At 40.8% G+C, this 25,582-nt stretch overlaps 1 protein-coding gene across 18 annotated transcripts in view; it reads left to right on the top strand.

Annotated features, from left to right (window-relative positions):
* Positions 1 to 25,582, top strand: part of RIMBP2 (RIMS binding protein 2) — a 185,512-nt gene that overhangs the window by 47,898 nt on the left and 112,032 nt on the right. For all 18 annotated transcript variants that reach the window (XR_012895994.1, XM_075898436.1, XM_075898437.1 and 15 more), the window contains one exon: positions 10,429 to 10,533. Coding sequence is in view for 17 of the 18 variants with exons in the window: in XM_075898436.1 (XP_075754551.1) it covers positions 10,432 to 10,533 (102 nt within the window). In the remaining variant the exon portion in view is untranslated. The remainder of the gene's footprint in view (positions 1 to 10,428; positions 10,534 to 25,582) is intronic.

The following is a 25,582-nucleotide window of genomic DNA, read 5'->3' on the forward strand; positions in this document are numbered from 1 at the left end:
CTGGAGCAGCGAGGTGCACATGGAGTTCAGTGAGCACTTAATGATTAAGATGCTTGCCTTATTCAGTTCTAGTTCCAGCTGGCTCTACATAACACTTTGGGATGATCTTTTAACACAGAAGTTTATCTGTTAGTGGTTTCCTTTTGCACACTTTCTTTCATATGATTCATAGTTCCTAGGAAATACTTCTGAACCTAATGTTCAGTTTATGCAGATAGGTCTGAGTGAAGGAGGTTCAGTGATTGCGCCTTGTTTTATAAGATAAGTGGTTTTCAGTATTTTCATCATTGGGAATTATTCCCAGCCCTTTTGTCATGTGGCTCCATTGTCTCAATACACAAACATTTCATTGAAAGATTGCTTAGTAATGCATAAGCAAACAATGCTTTCTTAATGTCTATGGAGAAAGCGGGTTTAATTGAATAATCACGAGGTTTAGCTTGTTGACAGTAATTAGTTTTTTAGTTGCTTAAAGATCCTAAAGTATTTTTGTGTCTCACAAACCACTGAGTCTGATTTTACTACATGCTATGGGGGATTTGGATCCCCTGAACCCTCAAAAGCCAGAGAAAAGGCAGTGTTTGGGATGATTTTCTAGGTCACGTTTTTCCTTTACAAATGTGTCTCTATAAGGAAAAATGTCTAGTTCTGCGGAAGCTTATATTCCCTGCTCTGTGCCATCACTGTCACCTGCTTGTAGCTCAGTTGCTGCAGGGTTTCTGCATAGGGTTGCTGTAGGCAATGACATCCAGTCTGTTTGGTCAGGAAAGTTGGCAACTCTGAAGTATGAGCAGATAACCTTTTATGTGCCTCATTCTTTTGCAGTCTAGGAGCTGGGGATGCCAGGGTACTGCTAGTAGCCAGTTACTCTACAACCTGTAGGGACTCAGGTTAGAGCAGCTACTTAAGTACAAGGAGTTCCCCAGTGCTAACAAGTGGTACAGCATCTAGTAGTGCATCCTTCACATTACACATTTATGGTCCTACCATGTCTTTGGTACAAGACAAGACCTTGTTTTTCCTAAATCCTGGCCTGGCTTGGCCAGACATAGAAGGGATTGATTTCACTGCATCCCAGCCTTCTTCATTGTAGTCAACAGATTTCTGAAGGTGATCCCTCTCCACACCCTATGGTGAAGTTCAGCATATAGGCCACATTTTACAGCATATAGGCCACATTTTACTCTGAGTAGCATGTGAAGGCAAGAGGGAGTTTGGGGGCTTTCACAAGAGACAGCAAAGATTCCCACTAGTACCTTAAAGGGAATTTATTCGTAGTTTGCTTTGCAAGCTCAGATCACAGTCAGTGAAGTAATGCTTAGAATCAGAGCTCTGGTGGTCCAGGTAAATTTCATTCTCCCCAAACTTATTTATTCCATCTCTCTGCCTAATTGCATCCTGGGGAATATTTCTTACCAAATTATTGTACTTTAGCAAAATGTATACAGAACACGCTTATATTAGAAGCCATTCAGAGTGAGTTATGTGTTCCCTTTGAAGTTTAGAAATGCCCCGAGCGACTTTCAACAGTGGGGACATTGTCTCCGGGGTAAGAAAGGAATGTGACCTCAGCAGTGACATTTTTCGCTTGGAAGAGACAAAGGCAAAATTTGGGGTGGCTAAAGAGGTGGAGTCTTCAAAATATTAACAAGGACTTCAGACCAGAGGCTTGTGAGGAAAGAGCAGAATTTAGTGATATTAAAGTGTCTGATCCTGAACAGGGAGATTCATGATAATGCAGTCCTGGTACAGTGGAAGCTGAGTGTATGTCGACTTGCTTTGTTCTGACCTATTTTTAACCAATATGCAATAAATTACCTGGTGCACATTCATGCATGCATGTAAATACACTCAGCCACATACACACATCCCATCTTTGCAGAATATTATTTTTATAATATAGAATCATAGCTGACAATATCTGTTTTTTTTTTAAATCTATATTTATCAATTTAAACTTTCATAGTTGCAGGAAACTGGTATGAGGATAAGAAAAGTGGCGAGTCTGACTATTTATTTAATGTTGAGATTCAAAACATTAAACTTTATAGTGGTTAAAACACCTAGACTACATCTACACTGTGTTTTTTTGGCAGAATATATTCTAATGAGGGACTCATTAGCATGAGTCACGACAACATTAGCATATTTTCTGCTGTTTCTTTTTGCGCAAGGGGTTTTTGCGCAAAAGGAAGCCGTGTGGACTTTTTTTTTTTTGCGCAAGAAACCCATTTTGCACAAGAGCCTTATGCCTGTCCGGACATAGTATCTTACTCAAAATGGGGTTTTAGCACACACACAAAAATCCACACTGCTTCTTTTTGCATTAGCATATTTTCTGCGGGATAAATTCCTAGTGTAGACTTAGCCATGTTGTCAATATCACATGTCAAAGTATGCACAGTAAATTTCCTGAAATCAAACTCTTAATAAGTTCTAAAGCAGCATTTCCCTTAATTTGAATACTGGTATGTGTTGATTAGTGTCAGTGGAGTGGATATTGACTAATAAAACATTTATGGATATTTACTAATAAAATCTAGTTTTGTCAAGCCTGCATGTATAGTAGTCCTACCATTTCCCCCTCACCATTGCAGTTACTCTTTGTTGGACAGTGATGGGGGAGATGCATTAGAAAACATTATGTTGTGGAGCTAAAAGGTTAGATTACTCACTCTTTCTCCCAGAACTCTTCTCTCATTATATTTCTTCTTCCCTTGCCTCAAGCCTTCACAATATTGTGTATCAATTTTCTGCAGTGTTTGTGAGGAACTTTAACAGCATGCACTGTAGTCTGTTTTAATTAATCTTTTTCAACTCATTTGCTAGGCATTGAAAGAAAATCCCCAATAAAAGTCTCCACAGTTTTTTGGGAGGTAAGAGGCATAATTTGGGGACTGGTAGGAAGAAGCAGATAATTGACTGTTCCATAGGTTTACTATAGAATCATAGAATCATAGAATAATAGGACTGGAAGGGACCTCAAGAGGTCATCGAGTCCAGTCCCCCGCCCTCAAGGCAGGACTAAGCTCTGTCTACACCATCCCTGACAGATGTCTATTTAACCTGTTCTTAAATATCTCCAGAGAGGGAGATTCCACCACCTCCCTTGGCAATTTATTCCAATATTTGACCACCCTGACAGTTAGGAATTTTTTCCTAATGTCCAATCTAAACCTCCCCTGCTGCACTTTAAGCCCATTACTCCTTGTCCTGTCCTCAGAAACCAAGAGGAACAAATTTTCTCCTTCCTCTTTGTGACACCCTTTTAGATATTTGAAAACCACTATCATGTCCCCCCTTAATCTTCTTTTTTCCAAACTAAAGAAGCCCAGTTCATGAAGCCTGGCTTCATAGGTCATGTTCTCTAAACCTTTAATCATTCTTGTCGCTCTTCTCTGTACCCTTTCCAATTTCTCCACATCTTTCTTGAAATGTGGCACCCAGAACTGGACACAGTACTCCAGCTGAGGCCTAACTAGTGCAGAGTAGAGCGGCAGAATGACTTCACGAGTTTTGCTTACAACACACCTGTTGATACAACCTAGAATCATATTTGCTTTTTTTGCAACAGCATCACACTGTTGACTCATATTCAACTTGTGGTCCACTATGACCCCTAGATCCCTTTCCGCCATGCTCCTTCCTAGACAGTCGCTTCCCATCTTGTATGTATGGAACTGATTGTTCCTTCCTAAGTGGAGCACTTTGCATTTCTCTTTATTAAACCTCATCCTGTTTACCTCTGACCATTTCTCTAACTTGCTAAGGTCATTTTGAATTATGTCCCTATCCTCCAAAGAAGTTGCAACCCCACCCAGTTTGGTATCATCTGCAAACTTAATAAGCGTACTCTCTATCCCAATATCTACATCATTGATGAGATATTGAACAGTACGGGTCCCAAAACAGACCCTTGAGGAACTCCACTTGTTATCCCTTTCCAGCAGGATTTAGAACCGTTAACAACAACTCTCTGACTATGGTTATCTAGCCAATTATGCACCCACCTCAGCTATCCAGACAACTTTGCCCATATGTGGTTATTAGAGATGTGGACAGTTTGAATGCCTTACCTAATGAAAACTCTTCTTATTTTAAAAAAATTACAGGTGCTTGTTTTAATTACATAATTAACCACTGACAGTGCTTGGGGCAACTTTACATTTTCCAATATATATATTTTTTCCTGTCTTATTTTTGTATTGGATGAGTCATTAGCTTGTGCAGTATGAGTAGTGTATATGATACGTGATGTAGTGATATCCAAACCACATTATCAAATACGGCCCTATTTCTAAGATTTCACGGTACTTGTGCAGTGCCATTTTACAACAGAATCAGGAATGTAGCAAAAGAAAGTTAATTTGGATATGAATTTCAGCCTGTTTCACAGATCTATGGTCTACCTCTGAAATGAAATACTTAGGCGAAGCTCTCCATACACATACGCAAACCTAGCTCATTGCTCACCGTCCAGTCCCTTCTTAACTTCATCATGTGCTGAGAAAGTGGGAAGGCAGGTAATGTGCTGAGACCATGGACTGTCATGCTGATCAGTATCATCTCCCCGATTCTTTGTGCTCTCCATCTGCCTGTTGTCTTGTTACTTTTTCTTTGGTTGCAATTGGTTTGGGGCAGGAACCATCTTTTAGGTCTGCTTTTACAACGCCTCGGGCTTGATCAATGCCTTTAGCTCTTAGGCATGACTAACATGCCAATAATAGCCTTTTTTTGCATGCAGTTTGGCCTAATGTACATCAGGAAATGGATGAAATTAACTGGATATTATTTAATTCTCCTGTCACCCTAGAAAAACTTAGCTTAAAAATGTCCAGCTAGTTTCCCATCTCTGAAAAGGTTTAAGCCTGGTTTTCTTGTTAAAAAAGAAATTCAATTATTCCCATGCTTCATGTCAGGATGTGTTAACTCAGTGAAGGAATAATGTGCCAAATTAGTTAACTCTCTGAAAAGTTAAATATAAGTAGTCTCTCACAGAAAATAAATAGGTTTTTTTTTTACTGATGCACATTAGGCCATCTTTTCCCTTCACACTGCCCTGACAGCAGTGTCTGCAAAAAGCTGATGACAAGCCCTTTGATCATTATGTACTGGTGTGAATTAAATTTGCACTATATTCAGTATTGCATCCTACTTATGTTTAGGAAAGAAGGTTCTGATATTTGAAAGTCAGTTGAGTCAGTTTTAATGTAGACAGCCTGTTATAAATATCAGGACTTTAAAAATAATTCTGCACCCAGCGTAAGATACAAGTTTTCTTGCAGTTGTACATTATGTCTTCCTCTGCAAAACCCTCTTCTCCTGTAGCAGTTTTGTTGTGACATAGCCAGCTCTTCTCTTGAGCAGAGCACCCCATTAAGAGAGCTTCCAAAGGCAACTCCTGGTGGAAGCAAACAGGAAGCAGGACTACAAATGCATAGAGGATAGAGTGAAGATGCAACAAAGAGGCTTCTGCAAACCCAGTATCTGTTCCATAGTGGGAATCCTGCCTCTAATCTGGGCGAAACTACAAGATCCAGGACCTTCTCCACTCCACCTTGAGGTTTCTTCCTACATATTTTTCTACAGGAAGAAGTGACCTGCCCTAAGGTTTTAAATGTGTGGTCTTACCTGAGTTTTCTGTGAATTCTTCTAAATGTATATTTTCTTCGTGATCTCTGAATAACTCCATGTTTGGGAACTAAATTTTAATGCTTTTTACGAGGAGGGGAAAAGATGAGAATGAATTTTCATGTTTACTGATGCTCTAGGATGCTAGCTCTAGGTAAGGCCAGCCATAGCAGGGATAGGTGGAATGCAACCATCTTCATGCAGCTCTGCCAGTCACTGGTGAGTTGTAAAAGCCTAGGTAAAACCTTTCTGTTTCACCTGTTCTTAAAGCTATAGAGTGGGAATTAAATTATGTGGCTGATCCTTGTCTTTGTCTTGAGTATGAAACTTTGGAAAGAAAAAGGGTACATTTACACCAAAGAAAGAGAACTGCTATGCTTCTGTTTTCACTGAAAACTTAATGATGTCGTCTTCTTCACCTGCTATCCAAACTAGATTAGATTGTAAAGCACCACTTCAACAATTGTAGTGCAACATTCTAAACATGCACTAAAATGACTCTGAAATGCACTGAAGTCAGACTAGATGATCAACTGTTTCTTGAAATTGATTATTCCATGAATTGCCAGTTACCAAATACTATGATTAAGCAAACTGACACAAGAAAGAAGCTCAATGAATAGGGCCCCTGCATACCTCGTGTACTTTGTCCATTTATTTTTACAGATCCAGTTTATAGTATAGTTAATTATTTATAGTTCTTCATAGCAGTCTAGCAAATGTTCTGTACTAGTATAAGGTTTTGTAAAAATTGTTAAGTCTTAATAACATCAAACTGTGCTACAGCAAATCTATTATTAAAACTTTGGGGAGTAAAGTGAGTTAACTGGATTTTTTGTGAGAAAGTTTGTCATTGCAGATTGCCCTTGTGAGGATTGTATTATACTGTGTACATCAGGGGTGGGCAATAATTTTTGGCGGGGGGCCATTTCAAAAATTTTTGAAGTGGCCCCAGGACAGGCCAGAAGGGGCAGGGCCTAATCCAGAAGGGGTGGGGCCAGAATGCTTCTTTGCCCCCCCTTCCCATTAGGCACCCATGCCTCTGGCAGGGAAGGAAGAGATTTCACACACTCCTCCGCCCCGAACTCTGATTGGCCTGGGGACGGAGGAAGCGTGGGAAGCCTCCTCCCACCCTGTGAGGAGCGTGTGGCACTTTGAAGTGCTACGCACTCCTCACAGGGCCATAAAAGGGTGAAGAAAGCTTTATGCAGCTCCCCCGCCCCAGACCCTTATTGGCCTGTGAGGAGCACACCATGTACTGCTTGCAGGGTGGGAGGAGATGTCAAACACTCCCCCGCCCCCAACTCCTGATTGGCCTGGGGGCAGGGGAGCTGTGCGAAGCTTCTCGCCCTCCTGCTCCCGCCCTGTGCGAGAGTATGGCACTTTGAAATGCTGTAAGCTCCATGCAGGGCATGGGGGAGGGTGGAAGAAATCTCAATCAGGGCTTGGGGGTGGGAGAGCACATGACGTCTTCTCCCGCCCTGTGAACAGTGCGCGGCACTTTAAAGCACTGTGTGCTGCTCTCAAGGTGGGAGGAAGCTTCGTGCGCTCCCCCACCCCCAGGTCATAATTGGCCTGGGGGCGGGGGAGTGGCAGGGCCTCCAAGGGTCAGATCAACCCGCTTAGCAGCCGCATCCGGCCCACAGAAGCCCTTTTGCCCACTATTGGTGTATGCTGTGCCCTACTGCTGACCTTAATATAAGACATTTAAAAAAATGCCAGCAGTGTAAACTTCTACATGAGAGCGGCTGAAAGCAGCTGGTACAAGACCCGGGATCTGATTCTGGTGTCAATCAGGAGTAACTTCACTAGGTGAGTGAAATTATACCAGTGTACATGAGATAAGAATCAGGCCCATAATCTTTGGCGATAGCCAAATGCTGAGAAAAGTAAGTATTTCCTGTGAACCCTTTGGGGTAACTTTGTAAAATACATAAGGATCTCTGTAACCCTAGTTATAAACTCTGCAACCAAGAGGCTAAATCCTCAACAGAAACCACACGAAACCCTAAGTGGCATTCAGAATAGGCTTCACTGAACTGCAAAATTGTGGGATGAAATCAAATTGAAAGCGGAGAAGGTGCACTGGCTTTCTATTCATGGGCTTGTGTGACAGATGGTTCAATAATATAATATCTCTCAAGAGATACAGCCAGCATTCCAACATTTTTCTTCCATGGATGATAATGCGGAAATGGTGTGTCTACAGTTAGCAAGATATTCAAGGATTCTACTCTCTCGTTGGCTGTTTTTTTTTAAAGGGTCTCCAAAATAAATTTAACTTGTGTGCTGTACAGTTTTTTCAGAGTGAAATATTTTTCTATACCACAGTTCAGCAGCAGGCATATAAGTAGGTTGCAACACCATTGCAGAAGGTTAGAAAAGCCTGGTGACACAAGAGCCCAGTTTGTGTGAATCCATGATTTGCACATACACCTTCCATCTCCTTCATGCACTTCCACTAGTAGAGGTGTTTGAACAGATCATGTAAACAGCTTGCTCATGCCCTATCTATAGGAAGAAGAAGGACTTAATTTTCATAGAATGCAGGCTTTTTAACCAATGATAAGGGTTGTAATTAATGCTTGTCACTGTTGTCAAGAGAAGCTGTTCAGCAGCTGCTTATTACTCACAAAAGGAATGGTTCTAATCATCTATTTAAATTCTGGACCAGCGCTTGTCCCTGAGTTCCTTTTGTTCTCAATTCTTAGTCCACAAATAAAGGTGTATTCCTGTCAACTTTAAATTTTGAAATAACCACTTAACTTTGCTTGAATTAATTCGAATACCTAATGACAGTCTTTTTTTTTTTTGAAAGGAATGGGGAAACTGCATTTTTGTTCCAAGTCATTCACTCTCAGTAGCAAAGTATATTGAATCCTTTTGCTAGTCTTTACTGGAGCTGTGCTCCAGTTTGAATCATTCCTTTATTACCTCTCATGCATTAGCAGGAAAGTAGCAGTAGGATAACTTGTGTTGTAGAGCATAATAGAAAGTTGCTAACTTATTCCAAGTATACTGTTGTTTTCTGATGAGCCCTATGGAACTCTTAACTGAAACGAACAGACGTTTGCCTGTGCTGTGCGCTGGAGATGGTGGTGCAGATTTAAATCTAGAAGAGCAGCTTTTAGGCTACATTAGCCTTGGGGGAAGGCATAATAAATTGAAAATTATGCCCAATCAACAAACCTTTAACAGATGACTAATGATTTTTAGATGCCTTGATTTTTTTTGTTACCCGAGGTGAGATGCCTTAAAAAAGCCCAATTTTGAGAAAGTTATGAGCACCCTCTGAAAATGAGGCCTTCTTAAAATATCTCAGACGGGATACCCACCCAAATCAATAGTCAATTTTAAGTTGTTATTTCTTCAATAACCCATCAATGAAAAGTAAATATTAAAGAACTCAGCTACCAAAGTGAAACCAGTTAAAATATTGAAGCTGTTGATGTCTTAACAAATAAATCTATCTGGGTGCCAGCCAGGCTCTTTATGCTGTCTCTTTTTTATTAATTCCATGTAGCTCAGAATGGTAACTCATTAAAGAAGACAAACAATAGACTCACTTGGGTAAGACCTCACTCTGATACACAGTGAGAGACATTCTGACCCCATTACAGCCAATGGCAACCCAGTATCATTTGTTCCCTCAGGCAGAGTTATCTGCTATGGTTTTCACGCAGTAACCCTCACTGCCACAAGTAACCTATTGTGCTTGTGTTCTCAATCTGTAATATTGGATTCAGCAGAAAGAGGTTAGAATCTAGGAAGAGATTTTTTTAATTCCTATTTATTGCATAGATTACTTTGAAAGTAAAGTAATGTGAAGCTGAACCTGGTTATCATTTAATGAAAAAGATTGGTATCTGCAAAGTATGTCTTCACTTCTGAAGAGTTTTGCATTACACTAGTTTGGGTCATTAATTGAAAGTTTTCTTTTTTTAAACTATTTTTTTTTGGTACTGTGTAGTTAATTTTATCCAAATCCATCTATCTTAATTTTGTTTTGTGTTATAAGTAATAGGCAGCTAGAGAAAGCATCAAGATCAGAATGTTTCTTTATGATTAACATACATGGAGCAAATGAGAAAACAGGATTTCAAATAAAGAATCAGGGAATTTGTAAAGTTAAAATTTTCTGAGGATTAAACTATTTCATATGATACAGTGCACAGTGTTCTGATGAGGCATCGAGAGTATGTAGTATAGTGATAGAAATGTAGCCGTGTTAGTCTGGTGTAGCTGAAACAAAAAACAGGACTATGTAGCACTATAAAGACTAACAAGGTGGTTTATTAGGTGATGAGCTTTCATGGGCCAGACCCACTTCCTCAGATCAAATAGTGGAAGAAAATTTGTCACAACCATATATACCAAAGGATACAATTAAAAAAATGAACACATATGAAAAGGACAAATCACATTTCAGAACAGAAGTGGGATGTGGGGGAAGGTAAATGTCTGTGAGCTAATGATATTAGAGGTGATAATTGGGGAAGCTATCTTTGTAATGGGTATGTAGTATTACTAGATGAAATATAAACTGCTTAACTGTATGTCATTGGCCATGTATTGCAATTAACTAATGAAGATTTATATAAAACTAACCAAGCACATCAGTGGAAATACGATTTTCTGGCCTGATAGAATTTTTATTCAATCTCATTTGCACATTCTGGTTGACAAAGAGAATTTTCATGTTGAGATCATTATCATGCTTTAAAATGTTACCATATTTGATTTCAGAAAGGTGCGTTTAAATCTTCTGATGAGACGGTTTTCTTTCCTCTGAAATAGCATATGCGAGAGGCTGCTGAGCGGCGGCAACAGTTGGAATTGGAGCATGAGCAAGCCTTGGCTGTTCTCAATGCAAAACAGCAGGAAATTGAACTCCTGCAGAAGGTAAGTAAAGAAAATGAAAACCAAGTAAAATGGCAAATTGCAGTGCCTGAGCACGAATAAAGAAATGGATCTTTGAGTCTAGCTGAGTTTAATATGAGTCAATTTAACCACCATCTACATTTCAAAACTGTCTCCTCTTTTTCTAAAATGTTCAGCCTGACACGTGTCAGTCTTTGAGTTAGATAGCTATAGTTAGTCTTGTAAGGATTAGGTTTTTATCTTTAATGCAATGACAAATCTGTTTTACTATACACTCCTAAACAGATGAACAATATTTCCATTGATGGTGACTGAAATTTACATGTAAACAAAAGAAGAGATCATCTTCTTGAAAACTTTATAGGGTTTGATTTAAGGATATTAACTTCATTTATTTTGATATGGGATGTTGGCAATTAATGTTTTAGTGTCTGTAAAGTTTTAACTTTTTGAAGCTCAACATCCAATCCCCTGCACTCGTGGCAGGACCAAGCACCATTTTGTAGACCGGGGGAGAGGGCAATAATTTTTGATGAGGGGGCCCCTCCAAGAATTTGGAAAGTGGTTGAGGGCTGCTCTCCTCTCTGATATTAATGGAGGAGGTGCAGAGTTTGGGATGGAGGTTGGGTTAGAAGGGAGCTTGGGGTAAGGGAGGGAGTTTGGGTGAAGAAGGCACTAGGTTGGATGTGACCTAGGGCAGGGAATTGGGGTATAGTAAGAGGTGTAGGGATTTGGGTTGTTATCTGGGGCAGGAGAATTGGGGTGCCGGATCTGGGAAGGGGTACGGGTGCAGGAGTGGGGCAGAGGATTTGGGCATATAGAATAGGGGGCAGGAGTGGAGGGCAGAAGGTTGCGAAGGGAAGGGCTGGAGTGCCAGAGGCAGGCTGTGGCCAGGAGACTACCACCCAGCAGCCCATTAGTGAATCAGCCTCCCTGCCTACCCTTCTCCTGCACAGGATGCAGCTACATGCTCTGTGAATAACTAGGAGCCCCTTGTGCTACTTAGCTACCTGTTATTGAACCAGGCAGCTCCCATTGACCAATTTCTGGCCAGAAGTCAGCCAATGGGATTGTTCTGGGAGTGGGAGCAGCTCCTAAAACCTTTCCCCCCTCCGCTCCAGGCTCAGTTTCTGAGCAGTGTGCAGGTGGGGTGAGGCAAGCGGGGAGCCTGCCTGGGGCTCCCCACAGCCTCTGCGGGGTGGATCCGGTGGGTTGGCAAGCTGGATCTGGCCCTCAGGCCATATTTTGCACAGGCCTGATCTAGACCATCCCTAACGGATGTTTGTCTAACCAGCTCTAAAAAACCTCTGAGAGAGATTCCATAACATCTCTAGATAATTTATTCCAATACTTAAATTCCCTTAGAGTTAGAAATTTTCTTCTAACATCTATTCTAAATCTCCTTTGCTGTAATTTAAGATCAGTACTTTGGAATGTCATACAGTTTAAGTCAAAATCCTTACAAAAGTCTTAAGTATATTATATTGACACAGTTAACTTCTAACTTACCAAACTTATAATCTCATTAAAGAATGAAATCAAGCTTGTTTGATAAGATCTTTTTTCCGTAAATCCAGGATGGAGGGTATTATTTATATTCTTATCTTTTAAATCTTTATCAATTAAATCCCTTATCAAGTTTTCTATTATATTGCCCACGAGTACTGCCATGCTAACGGCTACAGTTACTAAGGTCATTCCAGGTGCCCTTTTTGAGAATTGGCATGTAAGTGCTCTTCCAGGCTCCTGGAATTTCCTTAGTGTTCTAAGCTTTATTAAAAATTAACATCAGGGGGCTAGATATCTTCTCACTCAACTCTTTTAGGACACTTGGGTGCATGTTGTCTAACCCTGCTGGTTTTAAAAATGTTTATCCATAGCAGATTTGTCTGACATCCTACTCAATTACTAATAGACTCATTATCCTCATCTGATAAAATTTTTCTTCTTTTCCAATACAGAACAGAAATATTTAATGAACACTTCTTTTGCAAACCTCTATTGCATTATCATTAACAGTTTTACCATCTCCATCCAGAAATGGGGTTGTGTTACTGCCAGAATTTAATTTGTTCCTAATATAGTCAATAACATCTTCTTATTGTCCTTACCTCTGTAAGCCATGGAATTTTCTTTGATGTCCATAGCTTCCTTTTATCAATTTTCATAACTTCCTAACTCCTTTTTCCATATGTAATATATTGTGGGTTTTTTTTTTTATTTCTAAGCAGTACCATATCCTTGGATGGGTTTTAACCAAAGTTATCCTATTTTTTTACTGTGGAATTGTGGCTTTTCCCCCCGTTCATAATTTTTTCTTAAAGCACTTCTAATTTTCATTCAAATTTTTCTGTCTAAATATTTTATCTCAATCCACTTTTTTCATAATTTTCAACAGCTTTTGGAAATTAACCCTTTTGAAGCACCAAACATAAATATTACTGATTGGGACTGTCCACTTTGCCCATATTGAATGTAATCAATACGATCACCGGCCCCTGGGCAACCACCAAATCCCACTCTGGTGTAATTCATCTTTAGCCATCATCAAGGCATCCAAAATAGGTAGCTCATGTTGGCTGCAGTGGTTTTTTGTTAAAAAAAAATTATTGTCTATCATTTTTAGAAACATTAGTGATAATTTACTACTGGCTGCCTGACACTCCAGCAGATGTCTCCCAAACTGAATTGCCACAAAACACTGATTTCCCTTCATACACAACAGACCAGTGCTTAAAGCCCATTTTCTATTTTGATGTGATGGTTAGTAACAAAACTCCTTCACCACCCTTTTGCAAGTATCAGAAGTTGGTATATTGATCATACTGACTTCAATTTGACCCATACACTCTTCTTCACAATACAGGCAGTCCCCGGGTTACATGGATCCGACTTACATTGTATCCCTACTTACAAACGGGGTGAGGCAACCCCGCACTATCTGCTTCCCCCCAGCAGACCAGGGAGACGCAAAGCTAGCGCCCCTCCCCCCCCCCCCCCCAGCAGACTAGGGAGACGTGGAGCGGCTTTTCTCAGCAGACACCTCAGCTTGAGAATAAAGGACTGAGGGAAGTGAGGTGTGGGAGAATAAAACTGAGCTCTGGAGTTTCCCCTACAATATGTACCAGTTCCAACAAACATACAAATTCAACTTAAGAACAAACCTAGTTCCTATCTTGTACGTAACCCGGGGACTGCCTGTATAATCAAGATTTTAGTGTGTCTTTTCCATTATCTTTCATCACACAGATTCCTGCCTTAAAAGGATAGGGATGGCTTTTCTATTTAGAGTGTAAGTTATTTAGTCTAGGGATATTCTCTTGTTATGTGTATGTACGAAGTCTAGTATATCGGGACCTGATTTTGTTTGAGGCTTCTGCCTTCTTTGGTGATGCAAATAATTATAATACCAAAGAGAATATTCTGTGGAGATGCAAAAAGTGAGGAGGTTGGTTTGGCAAACCAGATGGCTGAGGAGGTCAGAGTGGTTCTGGTACTAGTCTGAGACGCAGGAGAGTTGGTATCAGTTTATTGCTCCCCCTCATACATAGGTCTGGGGGACCTGGGGCAAGCTACCTAGTCCATCTGGGCCAGATTTTCAAAGATATTTAGGTGCCCAGCAATGTTCATTGTAAGCTGAAAGCCTGGATGGCCAGTCAGGAAAGATTCAAATGCCGCCCAAGTGATTTGCAGAACACCTACAACCAGCAGTGTTTTGAATAGTGGTGCATGCCCACACGTTTTATGCACGTAACAAAATTTATCCAACACATGAATGGAAAAAATTAGACAGGACATTGGTACCCAGTGAGATTTGTGGTGGGCTACCTTCTATGTGTGGCCCACAAAACATTTTATTTACCAGTGCCCATGCACAGAGTTGCCAGATTCTGCTAGTTTCCATCTGTATATTTTTTTTCCACCAGTAGTACTTAAATAATATGCATGTAAAGTAAGGGCATGTGAAGTGAGGTGTATGTTGATAGCACACAACACTGACTATGAGAGCCATGCACTCCCTCTGCATCCAGTCAAAGTGCTGCTAAGATTCATTCAGTAACTTGATATACAAATGCAGTTAGCAAAACTACCCTATCTCAATGGTATGTCTTGATCACGACGTGTGGTCCACTCACTAACAAACTGCCCATCGCTGACTTAGGTTGACGAGGTCTGGGAGGCTGTTACGTGCATTGAGAAATGTGTGATAAGTGGAATCTGAATGAATAGGTAGCAGAAGTTAATATGAGGACTCTGCTAATCTGCCTGGTAGGAGCTCATTAGGTTCACCTTACCCCCTTTTTTGTTGTTGGCTATATCTGATTGCTTTACATTGGCACCATTAAATAAGTACTAGCATGCATGGGGCAGTAATGAGATATTATGACGGATTTGGAATTTATGTGTCACCAGCATTAATATCATGAGAGTCCAAGGTAATGGGCCCCATTAAAGAAAGCCAGTAACTACTGCTCTGTGGTGCCTTCGCTGTACTGTTTTGGTAGAATCATGAATAATTATTCTTTTTATATGTGTTAGGGATGTAAGCAACTAGTCAACTAGTTGCTTCCTCCTCCCTCCCTTTGCTGCCTCTATTAGAGGCAGTGGCAGGGAGGGAAGCTGGTGCTGGGATGAACTGGCTTAAGAGCATTGTCTCTCTGGGGGGCAGGAGAGACAGAGGAGTAGTGGGGACAAGCCCAAGCTGAGAATTAGCTGTCCTAGCTCGCACAGGGTCCCCCCTGCTGCACTTCAACCGTTTTAAATGTATTAAAAGCCTTTCAGCTCTTAATATATTTAAAAGGCAAGCCATAGCAGGGTTAGCTCCTTGCTGGAGCTAACAGTGCTGCAGTTCCCCTGCTTAGCAACTAATTGATGGAAAATCCATTGACTAGTCGATAAATTTAGTTTAGTCAACTAAATATCCCTAATAAGTGTATCACGTCTAGACTTGCTTTCACTTTTGAAAGCAAATATGCAAATTCATGCCGAATTTGCATATCATCTTCCGATTGCTTTTTCGAAAGAGGTTCTTTCAAAAAAGAAAGTAGTCTAGACGTGGGTCTTTTGTGGAAAAAAACCCCTTTTTCGAAATAACCGTGTAAACCTCATTTTTTAAGGAAGAATGCTTCTTTTGAAAAAAAATTTCTCAAAAGAACTAAGTCTCTTTCAAAAAACTGATGGAAAGATAATATGCAAATTCACACCTAATTTGCATATCTTCTTTTGAAAGTGAAAGAAAGTCTAGATGTGCCCTATGTGTTTTTATCCCCCATCACTCTGTCTTTATCCAATCTTTTGATTCCCCAAAAGAGGAACATAATATTGTTAAACCGGACTTTTGTGGTGATACAAAATCAGATAAATCAGTGATTAATCAGCAATTTTTATTACGAGCCTATGCAATGCAAGGAGTTGGCTATTGATGCAGGTTTCCCTGATCATTTATCAAGAATTTATTTTCTGCATAGATTTCATTAAACTTGTAGTGATAGATAATGTACAGGTTTCTGTTACTTGTCGTAATGTTTCCTAATGGTCTAGGAATCAATATTTTATCAGATGCTAATGAGAAGACTTATTATTATTATAGAAGAAATATGACTATTCATCCCTGCCAAAGAGATGTTATCATGCGACAGATTCATAATCAGCTTTGGTATATGCTTTCTACAGTGCCTTTAAGGTTTGATCCAGCACCAGTGCAGAACAATAGGAGTCTCTCCAGTCATGTTGAGAATTGGATTAGGGCTTCATGGGTCAGATACAACCAGCAATGTCAGTGCAGCTGCGCGGATGTACGTCAGTGGCGGGTCTGTTCCACGATACTGAAATGTTGATAGGAAATGGTTGAGAATTGCTTATAATGGTGTATATGTGCAGGAGTCAGGAATGTATATGTAACCTTTGTGTGGGCTAGACTGCACTGCCCTTCTTCAATGTCTAAAATAAAGAAAATCCCTCAACTCTCATAGAAAATAATGGGAGACTCAGAGTTCAGTGTAAGGAATTTCAGCAAGGATTGTCCAGTGTCAGCCTCCCTACATTCAAGTACAAAAAGAAACTAAATAAATGAATTTGATTAAATAATTTTATAAAATATAAGGATGAAGAAACAATCTCCTTTTTATAACTCACAGACACTGTCTCCATAGTTACAACAAACATAGAGAAAACCAAAAGCAAGATTGGAACAGTTAATTCCACACAAAACAAAATAAGAAGAGACTGAGAGATTCCAAAATCTTAGATTTAGTTCACCAAAGTCTCAGTTTGTGCTCTGATCTTCAAATCTGCACCATATGCTGCGTCTGAATCATCTCTCCACTTGATTGTAGGGATCCACAGCTGGAGTCCAGGCAGACTCTTCCTCTGCTGTGGATCACCTCTAGCTAACCGATTAACCACTCAGCTAACTCAAAAGTGAACAGAGGAGCTGAAGATCACAATGAGAAGTGAACGAAAAGAGTTTGGCTAAAATCAAAACAACATTCATAGCATGCAACTAAAACAGAAGTTATTTTCTCCTCCCAGATTCCCCTTGCTATAAGTAGATTTGCCCATGTTCCCTGTGTGACGTAGTGGGGGTACTTGCTGGGCTGTGGTGACCTCTGCTGTCTGGAGCAAGACCCATCAGGGAAAACCTTATTATGCAAAGGTACCATACCGGTTGAACCAGCCTACCCCCCATGGGGAGAAACAAAGGGAGGTGGAATGCTGCCCTGGCTGGGGGCAGGGCTGGGAGAGGTAGAGTTAGTTCCTGTCTGGAAAGCAGGGGAGAAGGAGCTGGGGAGGGGGGCTGGGACTCCTCTATCTCAAGGGGAGCACTGAGACCTCTTAGCCCCAGTTCCTGTAACCAGATTACATCTGTGCTGTGCTGTATCCTGGAGGAGCAATAAACCACCCTCAATTCCACTGGCTGGTGGAGTCTGTTTGTGCCATTTCGGGGTGCAGGAGACGGGGGACCCCCAACGCGCCGTCACACCCTGGTAGAGGGTTAACATCACTACCTGCTGTGAAGTGCTGCAGAGGGAGGGACAGCAGCCTGCTCTCTGCTTCTGGATCAGCTTCTCCCACATCACCCAGGGAACAAGGCTTTAGAAAAGGAGCTGCCCTGCCGGCTTGCTCATGAAGTCTGATCCCAGCAACAGAGACAGAACCTACTGGAACAGACTCCAAAACTACCACTAAACTTCTGAGTCTCTGGTTATGGATTGCTAAATCCTCCTATCAACAATGTCCCAGACGCAACTCACTCCTCCCCCTCCCCACCCCTCCTCTTGCCCACTGTCTCTTAAAGAGATAGCTCCCTGTTAGGTACTTGGTTTATATATGGTCCTAGGATAGCCAGTGTGTCACACTGGTACATTATGCTTGACATAATTGTTAATAAAAAGTTTTAATGGATTTGCAAATCTGGAGCAAACTTTATTAAAGCTCATGATGAAAACTGAAAGGGAGATAAAGTGAGGTGAGCAGGAAATTACTGATTGCTGCAGATTCCTTTGAGGTTTCTTAAAAGACTTTGGCTCTCCCTAACCAGACTGAGATGACTGATTCTGTGATTGGAAGGACAAAATATTAAATTCTGTACTAGACAGCTTGTTCTGTCTCTCGCTTGTGTACAGTGAAAAACATGTACATTTTGCTTGGGTGGAGGTGGTCAATCCATGCTCTGTCTTTCTTCTTGAATCCTTTCTCCTTACTTCTTTTTATGTTACTAGAAGCACTGGGCATCCATACAAGGATCACATTCCAGCACCATTTAATTGAAGATCATGAAGCACTTTACAAATACTAATTAATCCTTAAAAATGCACCAGCACAGAGGAAAGAGAAGATGCTTATAAAATGTTATCCACTAGAAATAGTTACCTCCAGGGTGGAACACAGCATTTGTTTAACAGTGTGCAAAAATAATTTGCAACAGTTGAAGACAGGAAGTATAAATGAAAATGTAGGTATTATTGAAGAACACAAACTATATAATTTCAATTTGGTCAGAGAACTAAAGTTCTGGGACAGGGGTGGCCAACCTGTGGCTCCAGAGCCACAAGCAGCTCTTCGGAAGTTAATATGCAACTCCTTACATAGGTTCCAAATTGAGGGCTGGAGCTACAGGTGCCAACTTTCCACTGGGCCGGAGGGTGCTCACTGTTCACTCCCCAGCTCTGTCAGAGGCGTTGTCTTCCTCCACCCTTTCCCTCTAGGATTCTGCCACTTCCTACCCTCTCCACTGTGCCTGTCACTCCCATACTTCCCCCTCCAGTGTCTTTCACTGAGACAGCACCCATCACAGTGGGCAGGAGGAAAAGGAGAAGGAGGCACTGACCTGTGAGGCTGCCAGTGGGTGGGATGTGCTGAGAGTGGTGGTGGGGAGATGATCAGGGCTGGTGACATATAACTGTGGCTCTTTGGCAATGTGCATAGGTAAATTCCCGCTCCTTTTCAGGTTTAGGTTGGCCACCCCTGTTCTGGGATCTTTAATAGCCACACAGCCATCTGAAAAACACACACCTTGTACCAGAGCATCCCCCACTGGCTTAAGGAGGGCGTTGATTTAAGTGTTGATTCAGAGAGATTTTTCAAAAGATATTTATTGACTTTGTAGTGTGCAAAATAACCTTAGCATATAATATAGACCATTACTGCATTCGGGTAGTTATCTCAGTGAGCAATATTATTTTTTAAGATCATGTTTATATTAACTAATGTTATCTTGAGTAAACTTTCCAAATACACCAAGAGTTTATATAACCATAATACCTTCCCATCCACCTCTTCCATCCAAAAAACAATCGCTCTGTATAGTTATTAAATTTGGTATAAACCAAAGGTAGAGTTTTCACTATATGTCTCCTAAAATTGTACCATTTCACTGTGAAATTACAGTTGTAGGAACCTGGTTTGTCAAGGGCCAAGAAACTATACTTAGACTTTTCCAAGTGCTTTTTTAAAATCTAATGATTAAACATTTATTTTATTTTATTGCATTTAAAATATTTTTACTTCACCTCTCTATTTAAAATATTCAAGGTGGGTTACAACATTTTAAAAACACAATAAATAAATATATATATCGAGTAAAATGCAAGACCCCAAAGGAGGGGAACATAAAACCTGCTAAAACACTTAAAGAGGAGGGACACATACATACACAACTAAACACCGATAAAAGCATGGGTGAAAAGGGTGGCCTTGGCCTGGTGCTGAAACAGTGCCAACGTTGGTGCCAGATGAATGTCCCAGGGGAGAGAATTCCATAGCCCCAGGGCAAAGGCTGAGAAGGCCCTGATGCACGTAGATGTCAAACTTATCTCCATAAGTGGAGGAACACGGAGCAGAGCCTTCCCAGACGACCTTAATTCCCGGGCATGTTCGGATCAGATAGTACTCGGCTCGAGTTCTCCTCCAGTGGTGCTCCAGTTGTTGCACAGCCCATTTCTCCACCTGCAACATTCCAGAAAACCACGGGGCAAACTTGGTTTGACTAGCCCAAAATGGGCACTTAGGAACAATCATGTCCACTGCCCAGTCTACCTTGATATTCCATATATCAACCAGGGCATCAACAGGACCACTAGTCATAATGGCCGAACAATCCCCCAGAGATCTCAGGAAACTTTCTGGATCCATCAGCCTCTGAGAACAGAACATCTTAATCAGTCCCCCACTTTTACAGAGGGAGAGATCAATAAATAGTCTAAACTTGACCAGGTAGTGATCAGTCCATGACAAAGGGAGTGTAACCACATCCCTTCCCTAATCTTTATCCTGCTTAGTCCAAAAGATTAGATCGAGCATATAACCTGCCACACATGTGGGGGCAGTTATATCTTAGGCAGGTCCTAAGATCATCATGGTTGCCATAAAGTCTTGAGCCAGACCAGATAGGACAGCCTCGGCATGAACATTAAAGTGCTCCCAAGACCAAAATCCTGGATGTCCTCAATGCCATGTCTGAGACCACCTTAGTGACCTTGAGCAGAGCATCTGTCATACAGCGAGGCGGGCAGTACACGACCATTACACCTAACTTATTACAGCCGCATAACACCAGGTACAGTCATTCAAATCTAGCCCTTTGTTGGACCAGGGCTCTGGCCAGTGAGATGATATCCCTAAAGACAATCACCACCTCTTTCCCCAACCATCAAGTCGAGACTGGTGCTGAACTGAGAACCCAGCTGGGCACAGTTAGGAGAAGTAAATGCCTCCCTCTACTGCCAGCCAGGTCTCAGTGATACAGGCCAGATCGGCCCCTTCATCCAGGATTGAATGCTGGATGGGAACTTTCTTGTGGGATACTGACCTGGCATTCAACCACAGCACATCAGGCCTGATGGCCAGCTGTTCAGATTTCCAAGGCCATTGAGGCTGGGAACAGGATTGGAACAAAGAATAGCCCATAACTGTCTAAACCTCATTCCTCTCAGCTGGCCTGTGTTGATCTTACTGCCATATCTCCCTCTGCCTGTAACATATAACTGGGGGAGGGGAGAAGTCTACAACACACCCACGCATCCTTGACCTTCAGTATAGGCAGGTAGGGGAAACTTTCTCTCACTGAGAACCCTCCCCTTTCCTCCTTGTTCTGACCAGGCACTGAATAGGCCACCGCACAAATAACAGATGTGCTGCTCTCTCCAGCACAAAATAATAAGGGATACCCCCCACATACGCACAAACCATCACCACAGTTCAACACATACTCTGTCTGCTCCAAAGGACTGCCCCAAAGGGCAGATCCCTTTGACTCACCTCTCTGACATGACCCACCCCCGGCGGCCTTCTGGATTTAATCCTGCTCCTGATAGTGGCTGCAGGCACACCTGCAGCAAATGATCTTGGTCCTAAAGATGCCAGCCTCTCAACCAGGCAATGGTGCAGCAGCAACAACAGAGCAAAGGTCTTCCTTCAAGGGGCGTTGGGAGAAATGTAAATCCTGCCTCCCTTCTCCTTCTGAATATATGAAATTCAGATAGTAATTTTATATAAACTGAGATACCTCTCATGAATGTTAAAATTAATGTTTTAGCTGCAGTTCACCATATTCTTATGGGCACTGAAATTTTGCATACTTTATTTGTTATCTTCTGTGCTGTCCATTTGTGAAACCTACAAACCCCATTTACAATTAATATGTATACAGGTTGAACTTCTTTAGTCCAGCAACATCCATGGTCCAGAGTGATTTTAGTTAGCTAGATGTTGTTTTATCATGGGTGGCCAAGTTTCCGAAGGCCTCATTAAGTTTGTTTACAGCCACCAGTCCTGGCTCTCAATGTTTTGTGCAGTTATTTAGCTCTAATTTATTCCTAAATGTCTGTTAGGAGCCCAGGAAGCAGTGGAAGTGTTGGTAATGCTGCTAGACAATATTGACCTCCTATGGTCTGGCAAATTCTCTAGTTTGGCATGAGTCAGGTCTGGAGCATTCTGGGCTAGAGAGGTTCAACCTGTAATAGGTTACCATTTTAAAATGTGGTATGAAATTAAATTGTAATTAAAGCATCCTAATTACAGAGTCTTTAATCTTAATAAACAGATCTTAATCAAATGAAACATCTTGATTAAATCAGCTAATTAAACAAAAGCTATTTTCAGTTAGCAGTACATATTGCATTTTAAAAAACAGAAACCCTGAAAAATGACCACTTAAATCAGTGCAGTTACATAAGAGAAATTGTTTCTAACAATAAATTTAATGTATAAGAAGTAAAATGAGATCGAATTTTCCAATGATTCAGAAGTGGTGAGCAATTATATATAACAACATCAACTCAACAGTTTAAAAACTGGCACTAGTTAAAATTTGCTTTAATGAGGCTATTGGCTGATTGATAAATCAGTATTAACTGCTGATGAAAAAAATGTTTCTTTTCACTGAAATAATATATGGACATTCAACTAGTGCAATGGACTGGAAGCATTATTTAAGATTAATTCCTGAAGGACAAGACAGCTAAATAGCAGAGGAATGTTTTTGCCACTAAATTCAAAGAGAAAAGGCACATATTTATTTCAAGTTTATTTAGTCTTAAGCTCACATTCTCTGCTCCTTGTTTCCTGCCTGCCCCTCCCCCCCTCTTTTTTTCCTTCTCCCCTATTTATTTTGGATCTGCACTTCCTAAACTCAAAGCTCCAGTCAACTGAAGAAGTGGGCTGTGTCCACAAAAGCTCATGATAACATCTACATGTTTTGTTAGTCTATAAAATGCTACCAGACCTTTTGTTGTTTTTAAAGTTTATCCTGTACAGACTAACTTAGCTACCCCCTGACGCTTCTAGGCACAACAGTTAGGTCCAAATTGAAAAAAACACATAAACAGTTTGGCATTTTAGCATAGATATGATGCATGGCATCTGTAAAGGCTTTTTCAACTATAGGTTGAACCTCTCTAGTCCAGCATCTTTGGGACCTGACTGGTGACGAACCAGATAATTTGCCGAACCGCAGGAGCTCAATTTCTCTAGCAGTATTACCAACATTTCCACTGCTTACTGATCTCTTAGAAGACATTTAGGGGTAAATTAGAGTAAAATAACAGCACAGAACACTGAGAGCCAGGCCTGGTGGCTATAACTAAACTTTATGGGACTCTGGGAAACTTGGCCACAACCAATGTTTAGTGGACATCAGGCTAACTAAAATCATACCGAACCACGAATGTTACCAGACCAGAGTGTGCCAGATTAGAGAGATTCTACCTGTAATGCTATTTTCAAGTCAGAGCTATTATTAACCATTTTATTATTTAAATATTTGAGATGTTTCTTATCTAGAGATCCTTCTCTTCATTTATTTTAATGACAATATTTTTCAATATTTCAGAAGAGCCACCATCCTCATTTTCACTTAATCCAAAATCTGTTTTAAAGGAGACCCTACCCACAGCCAGCCGTATCTGTTACCTTAAAAGAGAATCTTTATTAAATGATAGTTTAAATGAACCATACATTTTATTTAAGAACAGATAATTTATTTCATTTTCCCGCATCCCTGATGCCTGTCACATCATCATAAATTTACAAATTTGTCCAGTTTTTGCAGAGGGTCAGAAATGAACATGAGTATTACAGAGCTCTTAAATTGAATTTTTTGTTTGGTTTCAGAAACTTCAATAGAACCCTGTAATGCTCTGTAGAGATAAATAAGAAATGAGTCTTTGCTTGGGCAAACTTTTCCCAGAATCAGATCTGGACTTTTAGGTTTGCTCTTTCAGATGATTTTTAATCCCACATTCTTGTTTACACTTGCAGTTTTACAGATGGCATCAGTGTGAGCAGACATGAAGACATACTTGGGAACACAGATGGACTGTGTCTACATTAGTAAGATTTTGCACAAAAGTGGATGCTTTTGTGCAAAAACTTTCCACCTGTCTACGCTGGTGGGGAGTTCTTGTGCAAGAACACTGACATGCTAATGTAAGGAATCAGTGCTTCTTGCGCAAGAACTATGATGCTCCCGCTCAGGAAAAAGCCGTCTTGAGCAAGTAAGACATAAGCATGTTGTAGACAGGCAACATGAATTTCTTGCACAAGAAAGCCTGATGGCTAAAATGGCCATCGAAGCTTTCTCGTGCAAGAGAGCATCTACACTGGCACGGATGCTTTTACGCAAAAGCACATCTCTTGCACAAAAGCACATGCCAGTGTAGACACTCTCTTGCTCAAATACTTTTAACGCAAAAACTCTTGCGTTAAAAGTATTTGCGTAAAATCATGCCAGTGTAGACGTAGTCATGGAGGTTTATTAAAATCTCGCACTGCTACTTCCATTGACTTTAATGGGGGTACTCCTATTAGTGAGCAGTGTAATACCTAGAATATTTCTTTCATGCAGGAACAGATTTTTTTAGATGGTTTCCACTTCAACTCTTGCATATGGTGGTTTTTGAGCAGTTCTGTGTCTGCAGGTTTCCACAGCATAGTTTTATGATAGATTTTTTTTTTTTTATTAAACTGGCCTCTATGAAGACACTATAGAAACTAAAACCAACTTCTGTGAGGTATTCTGTAGGGAGACAGGGTACGTCTACACTGCCACCCTAGTTCGAACTAGGGTGGTAATGTAGTCAACCGGAGTTGCAAATGAAGCCCGGGATTTGAATTTCCCAGGCTTCATTTGCATGTTGCCGGGCGCCGCCATTTTTAAATGTCCGCTAGTTCGGACTCCGTGCCCCGCGGCTACACGCGGCATGAACTAGTTAGTTAGGACTAGGCTTCCTATTCCGAACTACCGTTACTCCTCGTGGTAACGGTAGTTTGGAATAGGAAGCCTAGTCCGAACTACTTAGTTCATGCCGCGTGTAGCCGCGGGGCACATAGTCTGAACTAGCGGATATTTAAAAATGGCGGCGCCCGGCAACATGCAAATGAAGCTCAGGAAATTCAAATCCCGGGCTTCATTTGCAACTCCGGTTAACTACATTACCACCCTAGTTCGAACTAGGAACTATTTGGAATTGTTAACAATAGCCTTACCCTTTTTGCGCTGCTCTATGGATGAAGGGTCCCATCTAGATGGGATGGATGTATCCTGTGGTCTCAGTATGATGGTGGAATAGAAAAGGATGAGAACCATCAAACTGTAGGATTTTAATGCTTTGTTTATTAAATTGCACTTTAAAAAAAAGGCTATTTATCAACTATGTAGCAAAACTAACTGAAAAAAATTAAATCTAATGATTTTATGTTATACCAGATCACAAAACAGCCTTCATTTTCTTGCACATTTGAATTGTAATCCAAACATGTAATATTTGAAGTGAATCCTAAATGTTATACTTTCTCAATAACAGTGATACAAAACATCTGATTGCATTGCAGCATTTTAGGAATTGTTTTGTTGTTTGACTTCAATGGGACTATTCCAGTGTCTTCAATATTTTGCCAGATCCATCCTTCATTGGCTTTAATAAACTTTGGTTCAGATCTTCAGAACCACATGCAGTATAGTAATCAGTTCCATTTTGTTGAGTTAACAGTTAATAGATTCCTATAGAGCTGGCTCTGATTATTACATTTGATTTAATTGTATTTTATCTGAATGTAAGACACAAAAAGTCTG

The sequence above is a fragment of the Pelodiscus sinensis genome, chromosome 15 (genome assembly GCF_049634645.1).
Source record: "Pelodiscus sinensis isolate JC-2024 chromosome 15, ASM4963464v1, whole genome shotgun sequence".
Classification (NCBI taxonomy): Eukaryota; Metazoa; Chordata; order Testudines; family Trionychidae; genus Pelodiscus; species Pelodiscus sinensis.